The sequence below is a fragment of the Lacerta agilis genome, chromosome 8 (assembly GCF_009819535.1).
Source record: "Lacerta agilis isolate rLacAgi1 chromosome 8, rLacAgi1.pri, whole genome shotgun sequence".
Taxonomy (NCBI): Eukaryota; Metazoa; Chordata; class Lepidosauria; order Squamata; family Lacertidae; genus Lacerta; species Lacerta agilis.
Genome location: NC_046319.1, coordinates 38,503,472 through 38,518,788, shown reverse-complemented (window position 1 = coordinate 38,518,788; position 15,317 = coordinate 38,503,472). Strand labels below are relative to the sequence as shown.

General features: G+C 41.7%; 1 protein-coding gene across 4 annotated transcripts in view; it reads left to right on the top strand.

The window, feature by feature from the left end:
* BANP (BTG3 associated nuclear protein) overlaps positions 1 to 15,317 on the top strand; it is a 152,773-nt gene that overhangs the window by 69,108 nt on the left and 68,348 nt on the right. For 2 of the 4 annotated variants that reach the window (XM_033157016.1, XM_033157012.1), the window contains 3 exons: positions 1,502 to 1,669; positions 9,958 to 10,088; positions 14,222 to 14,293. In XM_033157016.1, the coding sequence (XP_033012907.1) occupies positions 1,502 to 1,669; positions 9,958 to 10,088; positions 14,222 to 14,293 (371 nt within the window). Of the gene's footprint in view, positions 1 to 1,501; positions 1,670 to 9,957; positions 10,089 to 12,508; positions 12,570 to 14,221; positions 14,294 to 15,317 lie in introns of all 4 variants that reach the window. The other 2 variants (XM_033157014.1, XM_033157013.1) reach the window with 2 other exon arrangements.

Here is a 15,317-nt window from a genome sequence, read left to right as displayed (position 1 = left end):
TCCTGGCCATTCCAATGTGTAGCTCTGCCACATGTAGCTGAGACATGCCCTGCTGTAATTTCTAGCAAGAAATTGGCCCGCTTGTTGTGGGTACTGTGACATGATGCTTTAATTAAAATAGCAAGATGGGTTTTAACTGGGAACTTCTGAAATGCTGACTGTGTCTAATGCATTAGTTTTCCATTTATTTTTTTGATGGTGCTCTCCTGGAAGCTTAAGCCATGGGTTCCTTCCACATTTGCTGTGGTTGCTCTCTTTTCAGACTCAGCCTTTGTTTAAACTATTGTCAGCTCTGGTGGAGCTGGCTGCAGTCTTAGCTGAGGCAAGAACTGCCCAGTGTTGCTGTTCCTTCCTCCTTCCCCTCAGTTGCTAAGGACCCCTCAGCTGGTATCAGGATGTAAGACCTGCTTTTGAAAACAAGGAGCACTTCCTTGCATTTATCAGTTCTGCAACTGTTGCCTAGTGAGGGCAGTATATTTCTCTTTATACTGGGCTAGGATGGGATGGGTGATTAGTTTGCAGGGACATGGAGAGAATCCTTTCTTCTGCCATGTGGAGGCAGCTGCAGTGGAGGAAATGTCATGTGTGCCACTAGTGGTAGCTGCTTTATGTGCACCAGGTAAACTGTGGGAGTATTTTGTGTGGGGCAGTGTTTGGGTACAGGACCTTGCAAAGCTGTCAGAAGCTCCCTCATCCTCAGTCTGGCCCATTAGCCCATGCTCTGATTTGCATTTTCTCTCCAGGGTCTCCTTTAACTGGACTAGAGCCTGGGACATTATATATGCAAAACAAATGTTCTGTCACTGAGCTATGAAGTTGCCCAGAAGAGTTGTGAAATTTCCTTCCCTGGAAATTTTGAAGAAGAGACACTGTGTGCAGTTCTGACAGGCCTGGTGCTCATCTAAGGCACCCTGCTGTTGAGGGAAACTCGCTGTAGGCATCATCATGCTTAAACTGGTTTATCAAACATTCCAGAGAACTGTAGTTTAGTGAGGGGTGCTTGGCATTTCGTACATAGAATTCTCAGTGCCCTAACCAAACTGCATTTCCCATAATTCTTTGGAAGAAGCTGTGATTGCTAAACTTATAGAACATAAGTATGTTTTCATATGAGCTCTGAGTGCCTTTGTGCTGGGTATGCAGGTATGATCCATATACAGTGGTACCTCAGGTTACAGACGCTTCAGGTTACAGACTCCGCTAACCCAGAAATAGTACCTCGGATTAAGAACTTTAGGATGAGAACGTGGCGGTGGCGCTGTGGCAGCGGGAGGTCCCATTAGCTAAAGTGGCACCTCAGGTTAAGAACAGTTTCAGGTTAAGAACGGACCTCCAGAACGAATTAAGGTCTTAACCTGAGGTATCACTGTATGTACAAAATGGAAGTGGCAGAAGTTGGCTTAGGTGGCCATCACATGTTTCTAAATCTACAGCCCATTAATTGAAGCCCACAAACTGTAGAATATGGATTTTGGGATTGTGCATTTTCTTTGCTTTGCAGGTCACCTTTTCTATAAGTTTGGAATCACAGAGTCTGACTGGTACCGGATCAAGCAGAGCATAGATTCCAAGTGCCGGACAGCTTGGCGGCGAAAGCAGCGAGGCCAGAGTCTTGCGGTGAAAAGCTTTTCAAGACGGACACCTTCCTCATCCTCTTATAGCGGCTCAGGTAAAAAACATCCTCCTCTGCTGGAAATTAGCAAACTTCTGATCTTCCTTATTTAATTTTATTAGGGTTAACACTATTCTAAAAAAAAAATCCACTTTCCCTTCAAACAAAACTTACAGAGTGGGAAAATAATTAAGAACGCTGTCAAAACACAATACAGTGGTACCTCGGGTTACATACGCTTCAGGTTACATACTCCGCTAACCCAGAAATAACGCTTCAGGTTAAGAACTTTGCTTCAGGGTAAGAACAGAAATTGTGCTCTGGCGGCGTAGTGGCAGCAGGAGGTCCCATTAGCTAAAGTGGTGCTTCAGGTTAAGAACAGTTTCAGGTTATGAACGGCCCTCCAGAACGAATTAAGTACGTAACCAGAGGTACCACTGTAAAAGAGCACGTAAACAATAGCAGTAACAAGGCAGCTCCTTGCTGCTGATGTATCCACGGCTACTGTTCACTGCGACTGGTCACTATAGACCACCTTTCTCTTCCTGGAGAAAAGAAAAAAATATTGGGAAGCCACATCAGGAAGTGCATTTAGATATGTTTCATTTGCGTTTTCTTCACGCCAAATTTAGGAGCACATTTTTTGTGTGAACAGCCCCTGCTAATATACAGGGGAGGGGGAGCTATTATTACTAAAACCAGGATCTTGCAGTGTCTAGTAAATACAGCCTACTAGATAAAGGCTGTGAGTGAATAAAAGTTTTTATCCTAATCGTATGCGTATATTTTGTTAAATGTGCTGCTGCTGCTGCAGAATTACTCCTGTGGATGAGCCGATGGATGAGTGTGGTTGGTGGGGATATCTGAATAAAGGATCCTTTAATGTTGCATTCCAATCACAGAAGAGTTTCTATCATGTATTGTTATTTTGCCCCCTGATTATTCAGTGTCAAGTTTGTTTATACTATTTCTAACTTGCCCTTCTCCAACTCGTCCAAAGTTCTGCCGTCTGTCTCCGCTCTCTCCTTTCCACAATGTGTTTGTAGAGGGTATTGTGTGTGTTCCTTGTTTGCCCACATCTAGTTCATGGATGCTTCTGGCATGATAAATCTGTTAGAATTTGTGTTGCAGGTGTTTCATGGAACAGTTTATATTTATCAGTGGTTTCAGTTTATAATAGGAACTGAGTCAGGCACATTTTATTTATTAGGATATGCTTAATTTCATTCAGAAGAAAACTTTTTCCACTACCACCACCCCTCTAAGAAATGTACACATTCTCACAAATCTTGCGAGCTGCTCAGCTTTCTACATAGATTTAAGCATGAATGATAAATGGCAAAATATTGACCCAAGGAAAGTCCTCTCGGGACCCTTCTGGCTCATGCTTATATTAAAAGCAGGGCTGTGGGATGTTTGTATATCATATATTAAAAGCAGGGGTTTGGAATGGAGCCAAAAAGAGAGGAAATAAGTTTATTTGCCCACATGAAGGTTTGGGTTACATGTTAACACTAACCACTATATAGTAGGCAAGGAATGACAAAATCTGCTTTTGCTGGAAAATTCTGATATATGATCAACTTGATAGCTTTTACCCAAATGACAGCTAATTAGCACTAATTAGCACTAATTAGCACCCATCCAATGTGATTCAAAGCACCGACTATATCTATGGTGGGGATTTTTCTTCTAAGCTTCTACTTCTTTGCTTTGTGGATCCAATAGGCATGTACTTATTTGTCTGTGCATGCTGATGATACATACAATGGAAAGTCTTTTTATCTGTAGGATGATGTTGGAACCACACACCAGTATGGTCCCATTAGAAGTGTACCAAGAAGAAACTCACCTAGGCATGGCCCTCTCTCCAGCTACAAAAAAAGACACCACCACAAATGTGCCACTGAGACAGTTTGCAAATGGAGCATGTAGGTTTTTCATTTTCTCTTCCTGCTTTTATTTATTTAGTTAGTTAGGTGAAGGCATATTAGACAACTGATAAAAAATGGCAAAATGTGGGAATTAAAACAAAACAAAACAAAACAACAGCTGCAGGATTAATGCAGCAGCATTAATTTTAAAACAAAAATTTAAAAGGTATGCTTTGCATTTCCCCCTAAAAACTTAAAAGTGATGTGCACAGGCGTAGTGCCTCTGGGCGTTGGGGCTGTAGTGGGAAAGGCCCTGCTTCTTGCTTGAAGTCTTCTATGGCCTGGTCTAAGCATGTAGCAGAATGGAGTGGTAGAGTGCTGAGAAGAGAGAGTAGGCTCTCGGGGGGGGGGGGGGGGCGCGTTTAAAACACTGCACCTTCCCCATAACAAAAATGCCCTGTAAATAGAAAGCCCTCTTTCCATAGAAAATACTTACTACACAACTCACAGCTAACCCACGACATCTATTGCTACATGATGCGGGGATACCAACCAATCTGGATAACTTTAAGAGGGGATTCAACCAAATCCACGAAGCAGAATAAAACCCTTGATAGTCCATATGGAGCCTCCAGGTTCAGAGATGACATACCTCTGAATCAGTGGCTGGTGGACAACATGAAAGAAGGCCATTGTCCAGATTGTGATCTTCTCAGTTGCTGCTGTTTGTCTGCCATAGGAAGTAGGATGCTGGACAAGGTGGACCTTTGGTCTAACACAGCAGAGGTTCTTCCATTTATTAGGAATGTAGGGAGCTGCTTTCTACCAAGCCAGTCCATTGGTCCATCTAGATCAGTAAACAGTGTTGTCTACACTGTACTGGCAGCGGTTCTGCAGACAGGAATCCTTCCTAACCCTACCTGCAGATGCCATGGATTGAACCTGTGACCTACTGAATGCAAGGCAGGTGCTGTACCACTGAGCTACTTGAAGCAAGATATGGTTGCTTCTTGAAGAGCAGGCATCCGTTGCCATGTAGCAAACCACCTTTGAAACTACACAAGTAGCTTGTACTGTGTGTGTGTCTCTCTGTGTGTGTTTTCATGCTGCTTAAAGAGAAAAAGTAGAAAGTTCCACTGGGTCTGCCTATACCCTTGGGTGTACCTAAAATAGAACTGTAAAACCTAATTGCTCTTTATCAGGTCTCACAATTCACCAGTCAAGTTTGTACAGGGCTAAACCAATCTGATCAGAGCTGTCAACCTTCTTTTTTTTGCATTGGGAAATGGCCATAGCTGTCAACTTTCCCTTTTTTTGCAATGGGAAATGGCGCTGGAATGTATGAGGGCACCTGTGTAAGTGAAGCACACCTTTTTCAGGTGCAAAGTCCCAGATTCCATCCCTAGCCATTGCTGCTGGAGAATCCCAGGGTTGCATAAGACCTTGGAGAGCTGCTGCAGTCAGATTAGACAACACTGGGCTAGACATGCCAATGATCTGACTCAGTATAAAGCAGCTCCTTTTGTCACAGTGCCAGTGTTCTGTTATAGTCCACTTCAGATCAAAATTTGCCTGCCTTACTCAGTTGGTAAGGCTGCTGTTGACTCTCCTCTTTAGGGCCCATGCTTTTATCTTCCAGCCAACAAACTTGTCTTTCTGATGCTCACACAAGATAAGGAGGGGATGATGGCTGAGTATAGTAGTAGCAGTTACTTTTCTGTGACCAGTTTTGGTATGGAAAATAGTTGTTGAAACAAGAAATGTTTTGGAAATCTCACTCGACCCTGAAACGAGCTTGCAGGAGAACAAAAGAAATGGTAGCGATCCAGTTCACAGAACAATTTTAAATCCAATACATAAATAAAAGCAATAAATAAAAATAGTTATTCTGACTGTGTTTCTCTTGATGTGGAGGGATGGCTGGATTGGGCTCTAAACAAATGGGCCCCCTGCCATGATTTTAATGGTTTGCTGCTGCCCTATTGTGTAAAGGGGGCCTAGTTTGGTCTCTCATGGGACTCTTAAGTAATCTCTAGCTTGGAACAGCTCTATCCTGTTGACTGGCAGAAAGGAAGATAAATGTGAAAGGATGTACCTAAAGGGATGATGGCAAATCTGACAGCATGAAGCCTGATTCTCAGATCTATAAGAGTTTTCAGTACAGTACAGAATCCCCATGTTCTTTCATTCCAAAGGGACAGCCATGTTCACCTTTATGGTGCAGCAGGACTTGCTTTTTAAACCCTGGCATCAGGCCCTGGCACTAACCTGTAAGGCTGATAGACATGTGGCAGATTGAGTAATAATGTGTAGGACTGCTTCCATACACTTACACCAAGCTTAGTTTTGGCCATATTGGTCCCAATTGAACTAAATTGAAGAAAAGCTAATGTGCAATGCCAGGCAGAAAATGCCCAATGAAAATAATGCAACTCCCCACCCGCCTTGCAGTCATGTCCTTCCTCCACCCACCCCACAAGATGTTTATTAAGGTTGTTCTCTGTTTAACTGACTGAGCAAGTTTACAACTGTCACAAGATTTACTAGTTTATTCTCATAGTAACCAGAGCTGGGTTACCCCCTGCTCGCCCATTTCTTTTGGCACAGTTGCTCTGAAAATATTGCTTTTTGTGCTGGAGGTATTGATTACTGTGGTTTGGGCTGTGTTCCCCAGAATCAGGCTTCTAGCTTCTGCCTTTCTGTGTGTTTTAGTTTTGTGTTTTTCCTGATGGGGGTGGCAAGAGAGGCTGCTGGAATTATTTCACCAGGTACCCTTTCCAATAGCTCATTTTTAAGAGCATGGAACAGGGCTCGGATTTGGGGTGCTGCTTTCCTCCCCATCTTTTAAAATGTGCTGCTGCAGGCACCCCCAATCCCCCAGTTAGTGAGATGTGCTCCCCTCCCACCCAAATTAAAACTGGAGGTACTTTTACCTCCGTAAAAAAGTGAGGGAGTATAATAGATCCCCTCCCCTGGTGCCTATATGTGAGATCCTATGCTGGGAATGCTACCTTCAAGGGCTGATAATTCTGCAGCATGAAGAGTAATTGGATGACCCAGTCACACCAAATGCACCAGACCCCCCAAGTGTCCCTATTTTCCAGCGACAGTCTTAGATTTACAAAAGCCATCCCAGTTCCTGATTTGATCCCAGAATGACCCTCTTTCCCTTAGGCCATCCCTATTTTCATAAGAGAAATGTTGGAGGGTATGAATGCACAGATTCAGCATACAAACCCACTGACAGTGGAAGCTTCTTGAAAGGAGACAAGACTGGAGGAAGTACTTAGACTGAGTCACAGTGGGCAGCCCAGACTCAGAGTCTTTAGTGATTTTTCTAGCACACTTGTGTGCCTCTGTAGAAATGGTAGAAATAACTGCTAAAGGTCAAAGAAGACAGCAATGCCTTAGGGCAGGCTTGTATTTGAGCCATCACCTGGTCACTTTTCGTCAGCCTGAGGATCACAGAGTCAGGCTGTTGCTACAACTCTGTTTTCTTCTTTAACATAGAGGCAGGGTTACAAGGGAGCAGGATGAAGTGACATCAGTGAGTGGAGGAACCTGGGGCAGTGTGCAAGAAGGCAGATGAAGGGCAAGCTGGTGGTAGTTCTTTTGCTAAATCCATTTTTGTAAAACATCTGTGTGAATGGAGCTGAACTGCCAGCTAGGACTCATTTTTGCAGCTGAAGACACATAAGTCAGCTATGCACAAAGCTGCTCTTGGTCTAAGAAACCAACTTTACCCGTTTACTAAAATGAGATGTCTTTGAACAGATGTGGGGTTTGCCATGGTTTTGAGCAGCTGATTAATATCAGATGGTCTTGGGAAGACAACTTCTGACCTTTTAGATTTTATGGGGTTCTTTCAGCCCCTACATAAACCTTTAGAACGATTAGGCCTAGATTATTTTAAGAGGCAATGAAGAAATGGAAAAATGGAAAAAGCTATGTGGCAACAGCCAGAGGTTTCGTCTTTAGGGTGAAGAATGTTCATATTTTCACAGTTTGAAAGCTAAAAACACTCACTTTTGAAACAGTTACCAACTACTTTTGTCTGACAAATCTTCCTGTTCTGACTTTTGAAGGTGTACCTTTTGGAGACAGGCCACAGAAGTGTGTCTATGTCTATATTGAATATTTTTCCTAAATGTTTAAAACTAGCTTGATGAGTATCATTTTTTAAATGAAACAAAGTATCTTTACCCTGGCTTAGTTCTTCTAATTCATTGGGGCCCTGTTTTGAAATGAGAATATTTTAAAGAAATCTGACTATCGCAGTTTTTCTCTTTACTTTGTTATCCTCTATCTGTAGAAATTCAGGACCTAGTTTGCTGAAGGGCTGTTGGATTTTTGGCTGTCCCAACACTTTCCTGGAAAGAAAGATGCTGCAGATATAAAGCTTGTTACCTGCATTGCCACAACAGTGTTCAGTTGGTTTTTTTTTGACACTGGCCCAATGTTTTAAATACAACAGCTCAGCTGCAGAGTCTCCTCCAAGCCATGGATTTTTCAGTATATCAAAGCTGCAAAAGAGAGGCCATATTGCTTACATTTTGACAGTCCATAACTATGGATGCGTCCCTTCCATTCAAGCTGCCTGCAGTATTCATATTCTTTTTTATGTTGAAAATAGATAAATTTTACTTCTGCTTAGTCTCAGAGTTTTTTATGTGGTGGTGCATCCAGTAATTATGCATGACTGATGATTTTAGGGTTTAGATATGGATAAACCCTCTCTTTCCCTTTTCTATCTAGGACCATGACATTGCTGCCAGATGCTGAAATTCTGTTTATAAGCAAACTTGCTTCTTTAGAGATGTAGTTGTGAATGCATGACTTTTGTTTTAGTGTTATGTTTGCGGCATTCACCAGTACACTACTTTAACTCAAGGGATGTGAAAATAGTGTTGCAACATCTGTAGAGAAGCAGCTGGCCAGCAACAAATATGGGTCTCTTTGTGTTGTTCCATTACAAACAACTTTCAGTGCTGCTTTAATGTGCTGTAGGTCTTGTTACTCAAGCACATTCATGGATTAATGGGACATTTCTGGTCAGTAAGTAAACCTGTTGGGAGTCTCTTTTTTCCAGGAGCACAGCACCACCAAAAAATGCAGTTTGAACATGGGGAGGGATCTAGCTCAATGCTGAGGATAGCTCCATTGTCTGGCCCACACTCATCAAGATAAAAACAATGGCTTAAAATGGCATTATAAAACTCAAAACAGGCTATGCTGGTAAATCCAATTTAGAAATATACTGTACTTCTAAAATGTAGTCTCATGTCCTGCCACCAATATATGTTTGCCCAAACAGGAAATACCAGTACTTGCTTTTGGAAGATGCCTGCTGGAGCATTGCAGCTCCATTGCTTATTTTAATGGCATCTGTTTGGTGCATAAATAGCATGACTTAGTATGCTCTTCTGCATTGTTTTGATAGACTCCAGGTTGTGAGGAACTTACACATTTGTGTACATGCATACTGTACACACACACACACAACACACACACACACACAGAGAGAGAGAGAGAGAGAGAGAGAGAGAGAGATGCATGTAGTTATGGGACTTCCCAAAGTGCAATCCCATGCTGCTACAGAATGTAGTTCTGAGATAGTAGTAAGTGAATGTGACATGGAAACATATTCTTACATGGATTTAGAAACACAGGGGATCTGACCATCTCTTTTTATTTAGAACCCCATTTTAATAAAAATGAGGAGTCTAATAATATGTCCCAGAAGCTACCGTACTTGAAAGCATCTCCTGTTTTGCATGTAGATTATAGGTGATGCATTCCCTTCGCTTCTCCTTTTCCAACTCTGTACTGAAGCAATATTAAATAATTGGGTACTTCCAAACTGACAATCATTTTATGAGTGAGACACTTTTTAATGCTATCCTTCAGTTGTGTTGTGAGTTTGGTGCCTATTGGGAGGAGGGGAAAGTGGGAACATTTGAGATTATAGATTTGGACATGCAGACTGGCCAGCTGCTAAGTTGTAGGGTGGGTTTGAACGGCATATTGGAAACATGAAGTCACAACTGGATGGACTCAAAGTAATCAGTGCATTGAAAAGAAAAGGAGGGGGGGATAAAACTTATTTTCCAAATTGGAAACTATGTTAATTAATCTGGAACCATTCATAGGTTAATAAAGCAGAGCTGGTAGAAACGTGAACTTACGGAAAGTTTAAGTTTATGCAGCTGGAGAAAAGGTGCCTTATAATCTTTTATCTCCCCAGGAACTGTTTTACTCAATCAGTCAGTCTATCAGACATAATCGGCTCCACACATTTTGGTTAACCCTTTTCATTACAGATGAAGACTTAATCCCTTTCTTTTAACTGCGGTTCTAGAATGACCAACAGCAGCTTCCTCATTCTGCTTCCCTGCAGTTTCCAAGTGTTCTTAATGGCCACAAGCAGATGGATTCCTAATGAATAATGCTGAGTTTTGGTTTGTTTTCCAGAGAGTGCTCAGAGTACCACATCGGCACCAAATGAAATTCAGGCCAACCAGCCACAAGCGCTTCACTACGCCCTGGCCAATGCCCAGCAAGTCCAGATCCACCAGATAGGAGAAGATGGCCAAGTCCAAGTAGTATGTACTCATTCTTTACAATCTCTTCTCGTCTTCTGAGCAGCTTTCAGTTTTATGTACTTGCAGCTTAGCTTCAACTTTTCCTTGCTTCCCAAAATACGTTTTTTGTTTTGTTTTTAAATAAAGTATATTCTGCTGTTAGTTGTACACATGCAAAATATAGGTGCACCACTGATATGAATAACTAGTGATTTTGTGTGGATATATGAATTTGCATGCAAATGATCACCTACACTTTCCAGTTCTTCCTTCCGCATTCAGGGCACAATCACAGGGGATTATGCATTTGCACCCCCAGCCCCTGAAGTACTAGCAGTCTGGAAATCCATTTTAGATTCATTTAGCCTCATTTTTTCCAAAGTGTGTTCTGAAGCATTTTTCAACATCTGTTAGCTGAATTCCTTACATGTGTATCCATTTAAATTCATGTATATAAGCAAAGCTTATAAACATTGACATTAAATTCTTCTTTCAAAAAGTTTAAATAAAGTTAACACTTTGACCCCAAACCCACAGAAGACAGGAAGTTTAAAAGTTAAGTGTGACACTATTGCTATTACTCAAGCTTTTGTGTTTCTTTTTCTTTTTTCTTTTTTCTAAAAGATTGCGCTGGTGGGCCATGGAAAAGCTTGCATTGGCTTCTGTAGCTTTGCTTCATATCATTAAATCAAATGCAATGTTGCATGGAACTTAAATATGATCCCCACAGTTAGGTGGAGGGAATGCATACTTCTCCTACTGATATTTTCATAAGTTTCCAAGTAGTGAAGTTTTCTTCAGCAGTGGTGAATGTGATTGGCAGACAACTAGTTCATTGCCAGCAGGAAAGCTCTCAGTCCATGTCAATCCCACTTCAGTCTAAAGCTACCAGGCCAGTTCAGTAATCCCCTCACTCATCCACCCTGAATATGCAGACTGTGGGGTGGTTTATCCATTTGTGTGACTTGGGGCTTTATTGTTGTCCACTATATTCACACGTGAGGATTTTTTTAAAAAACAACAACAACAACAACAACACCTGGGTATATATGACTCACACTTTACTGATTTTCTGTTTTGAAGTTCATTCATGCTCAGACCTGTAATAGCAGCAGTGCTAGCATCTCCACTTAGAACCAGGATTGCCAACTTGCCCCCACAACCGTGGGTGCCAGGGATCATTGGTGCTATGCAGCGAGCATGACCCAGCACTGAAAATTGTGGGTGCCTGGCCCCTTCATGGGGAATTTTGTGGGTGCTCGGGCACCCAGGGTCCCAGGGAATTGGCACCTATGCTTAGAGCTGAGATGGCCACTTGTTTTCTGATGGCATAGAGACTGCTGCAACATCTGAACCTGGTGGGAAGGTATAGAATATGATTGGCTCACAGTGTTAGGAACATCCCTCAGGTGTGTAATTTATGTGCAGCCATTTTGAATGAGGCTGGCCTTATATGTACGATGAGCCACTTCAAAGGGCTGTACATTCTAGCCAGAAAATGTTCAAGTCAATCCAGTACAGTACTTGAAATTGCTTGTATATCACAACACTAAGAACTGGACTGGAGTATCTTCCCTCTGATTCTTTTACTTGTACAGAATATTTGAAGTTGTCCAAGATAACAACAAAATAGGTTTTGCACACATGAATGAACAAATGATTTGAATGAAGAAGACTTTTTTCATGCGTACCATGGAAAGCCCTTCTCCATGTCAATCATGATCCACTGAGAATGTCCTATTGATTATTCCAGTTCTGTGCCATGCTTGAGCATCCTTGGATGGAAAACTGGTGTATAAATTTACCATGTTGAATAACAAACAAACAATATGAAATGGTTGTGAAAAGGACCTCCCATTTGGTTTGTTATTTTTCATAGCAGCCTATTCAGCTCAGGACTATGGCACTGAGTGAGGATTTAAAACAAAGAACAGAAACACATTTTTCACCCTTGCTTGCTTCTCAGTGTAAACCACCCCTCAACATTGCTATTTGCCTGGGGTGAGTGGAGGAAGAAACATAAAGGCATGGAAACCTGCCTTTCCCCCACCTTCTTTGAAAGTTTTGTGTGACTTGCAAACACGTTAATGAGATTAAAAAACAAAACAAAAACAAAACAAAACAACCCAACCAAACGTTTTGAACATTTCTCCCTAGAAGCCAGTGGGAGCTTATCATTGTGAAGGGAAGGCAATTTAATCTTGACATGGATTGGATCTGTGGTCTAATTTTACATACAGTTCCTATTGTCGTTTTGATACTTTCGGCATGCTGCTTCTCCCTATAAATAGACAGTTTCCTTCCAAAGGAAATGAAACTGTTTGAAATAGAAGGGCCTGTGTTTCTTTGAAATTCATGTGCAATTGTTGGTACGTTATAATATAAGGAAGGCCTTTGACAAAATTCCACATGGATATCTTTAATCTTGGTTTCCTACACAGGCATGTGAAAATGAACACAAAAGACTTTTACAAACCAAAGTAGCAGCCAGTTTGCCAGCAGGTAAATTTCTCTTGCAAAGGGCCAGTCAGGATTTGGGAGGAAGTTTCTTTGCCTTCCTTGATCACCCCCCCTTTTTTAAATCAAGTGATATGCTTGATTTTATTGCCGAGGTAGTTGTACAGGTCAGTGATGTATGGTAGCGATTTCTTTAATATATTAAAACTCTTCAGGCTAGATTCTCTGCAATTGTTATCTGGCACAACTTCAATAGAGAATGATTGGACAACTGCCATTCTACACCAGTGGAAATGTTGTCCTTTAGTGTTTGTGGTGGTGGGGGGGTAGTGCTCTTCTCCTCTCCATTACTAATAATTGTGGCAGTAATTATTCAGTGATGGTGGCAGTGATCTTAAAGGGAAGCTTTCAAGTATACGTCTCACCCTGTGCCAAAGCCATGGTGTTCCTAGTGAGCATTGCTTTGTGATAATTCTTTGTGGGGTGGGAAATGCCTGGACGGTAACCAGTGTCATTTGCAACATAGGGTGGGAAATACAAAACGTGGCAAACATTTAATTAATTAATTTAAAAAAACATTAATATCTGGCTTTCAAAGAAATATCATGAGACTCTGCAGAACAATTGGACAATGGAAAAATGTGACAATAAAAACTATATCAATAAAACAGCAAAACATAACTCTTGATTACAGTAGCCAAGGATGCCAGGCCAAAGCATGGTTGCTGTGTATCAGTATCAGTATCAAACTTTATTTCGGTGACATACCAGCATAAGATAAAACGTACGGATAAACCAAACACATAAGACTTAAAACAGGTAAGGGATAAAAGCTAATAATTAAAAGGTGATTATACCATACATAACTTAAGAAGATAAAAACAAGGACAGATGGTTGAAAGCGACTTTAAGGGAGGGAACCATCTTTCTATCCCTTTAAATAATCTGTCCTGTTTCTCAGCATCCTGTTGCAATTAAAATGTTCATGAACATTCCATGGCACCTATGTAGCTCAGCAAATGTCCAGTGGGTCTTAACCACAGCTTTTATGTTTTATGCTTTCTATTTGTTTGGGAAGGTGGCTTTATTGAAACAATCCCCCTCCCTCCCTCCCTCCCTCCCCCACCCCCCCTCTCTCTGTGTGTTTTGTTGGGGCAGGGGTTGTTTCAGTATTGTCAAATCAACTGAGGGCCTGGGATCTATAACCTCTTGTTTTAATACAGTAATTGATACAGGATGACTGTGTGTTCAAGTGCTTGTCCAGTAGTCACATACTAGGAAAGGTCAGGATGTAGCTTATTCTCTCCTTATGGAGGGATGAAGCTTTCCTAAAGAGCTTGACCTTGCACTTCCCAAACAAGCCATGCCTCCGTGGATATTTTCCAGGCTCTATACCAGGGGGACAACTCTAAATTCTCTACAAGCATCTAAATTATACTCTTCCTGTCACCACCAGAGTCAGAAAATCTCTAGATACTGAGAAAATAAAACCGTGGATAATTTAGTCATGTACCACCCAGGGCTCAGCAATTCCATCTGTACTTGAAATGGAATGCTGTAAAAGTGTGGGTGCAGCAAGTATTCCGAAACAAGAGGCATTGACCTCTTCTGTGTCTGCTGAGTTGAGTTGCTTTGAGCCTATTGTATTCCTCTGATTTTGACTGATGCTTCTTGTGTTTCTTTCCCTCCGCTCATGGATCCCACAGGGTCACCTCCACATAGCCCAAGTGCCACAAGGAGAGCAGGTCCAGATCACACAAGACAGCGAGGTGAGTCACAGACCGAGTGGCCAGCTGGGCAAAACCTGTCCTGCAGTTGTAGTGACCATACAATTCTTAGCATGGCTAACACGTTGATAGAGGGAGGCAACAAGGATGAGGTTAAACTTATGGCATTGTAAAGGAAAGCAGCACATTCCAGTCCTAGGCATGCACCATTGAAATGAAGATATGTAGGACATTGCATATGCCCTTAGTTTATTCTCCCCACCCTTGGTTTCCAGCTGTATTAAAAACACAGCAGGATGAACCAAGGATCACATTCCACTTTATACATTTATATACACAGATGCACACTTCTTTATAATGTAATATATGAGCATTCATGCAGGGGTTTCCTTTTCAGCTCAGTACACATGACTAGAAGCTGATCTGTATTCGTGTCTTCAGCTATTTTTGCTTAAAAGGTGAAAGTAGGAAAGTAGTGCCAGAAGCTGCTCTAAAACTATGTGTATTCAGAACTAGTCTGAAGCCATGGATAGCCTAATGATAGTTACTCTGGATCTCATGTGGTGCTGAGGAAACTCCAGAGAGGCTTTGTCTCTTGCGATGTTAACAAATTACAGGAAGAGTCTGTTCCTGCACGCCCATATGACTTAAGAGGGAGTTGTCTTGGACATGAAGGAAAGCAGGATCAGGTCCTTCTTTCATCCATGTGGATAGAAAACATCTGGATTGGAGTTTATTCCAGTTTATCCTCCATTCCTTTGGATGGAAGCAGAATAGTTGCTGACAGCATGAAAAGGATGACAACTGACTACCCCCCTCTTAGAGGAATACTCATTTTGCCTCTTACATGTGAAAAATCTATGGGAAATTACCTTTCCCCCTTTCCCCTTGCCTTGTTTCAGGCAGATTCTAAGAGCGTAATTGCAGATTGCATAAATTGTCTTCCTGTGCTTCATTTCTTCCTTTATGATTCTAGACCCAGAGGCTTCTCCAAAAATCAGCTGCAGCATTTAGAATCTTTTGTAACTGATGTCTTTTGTGACTTCCATAATGGAGCCCCTGTTTG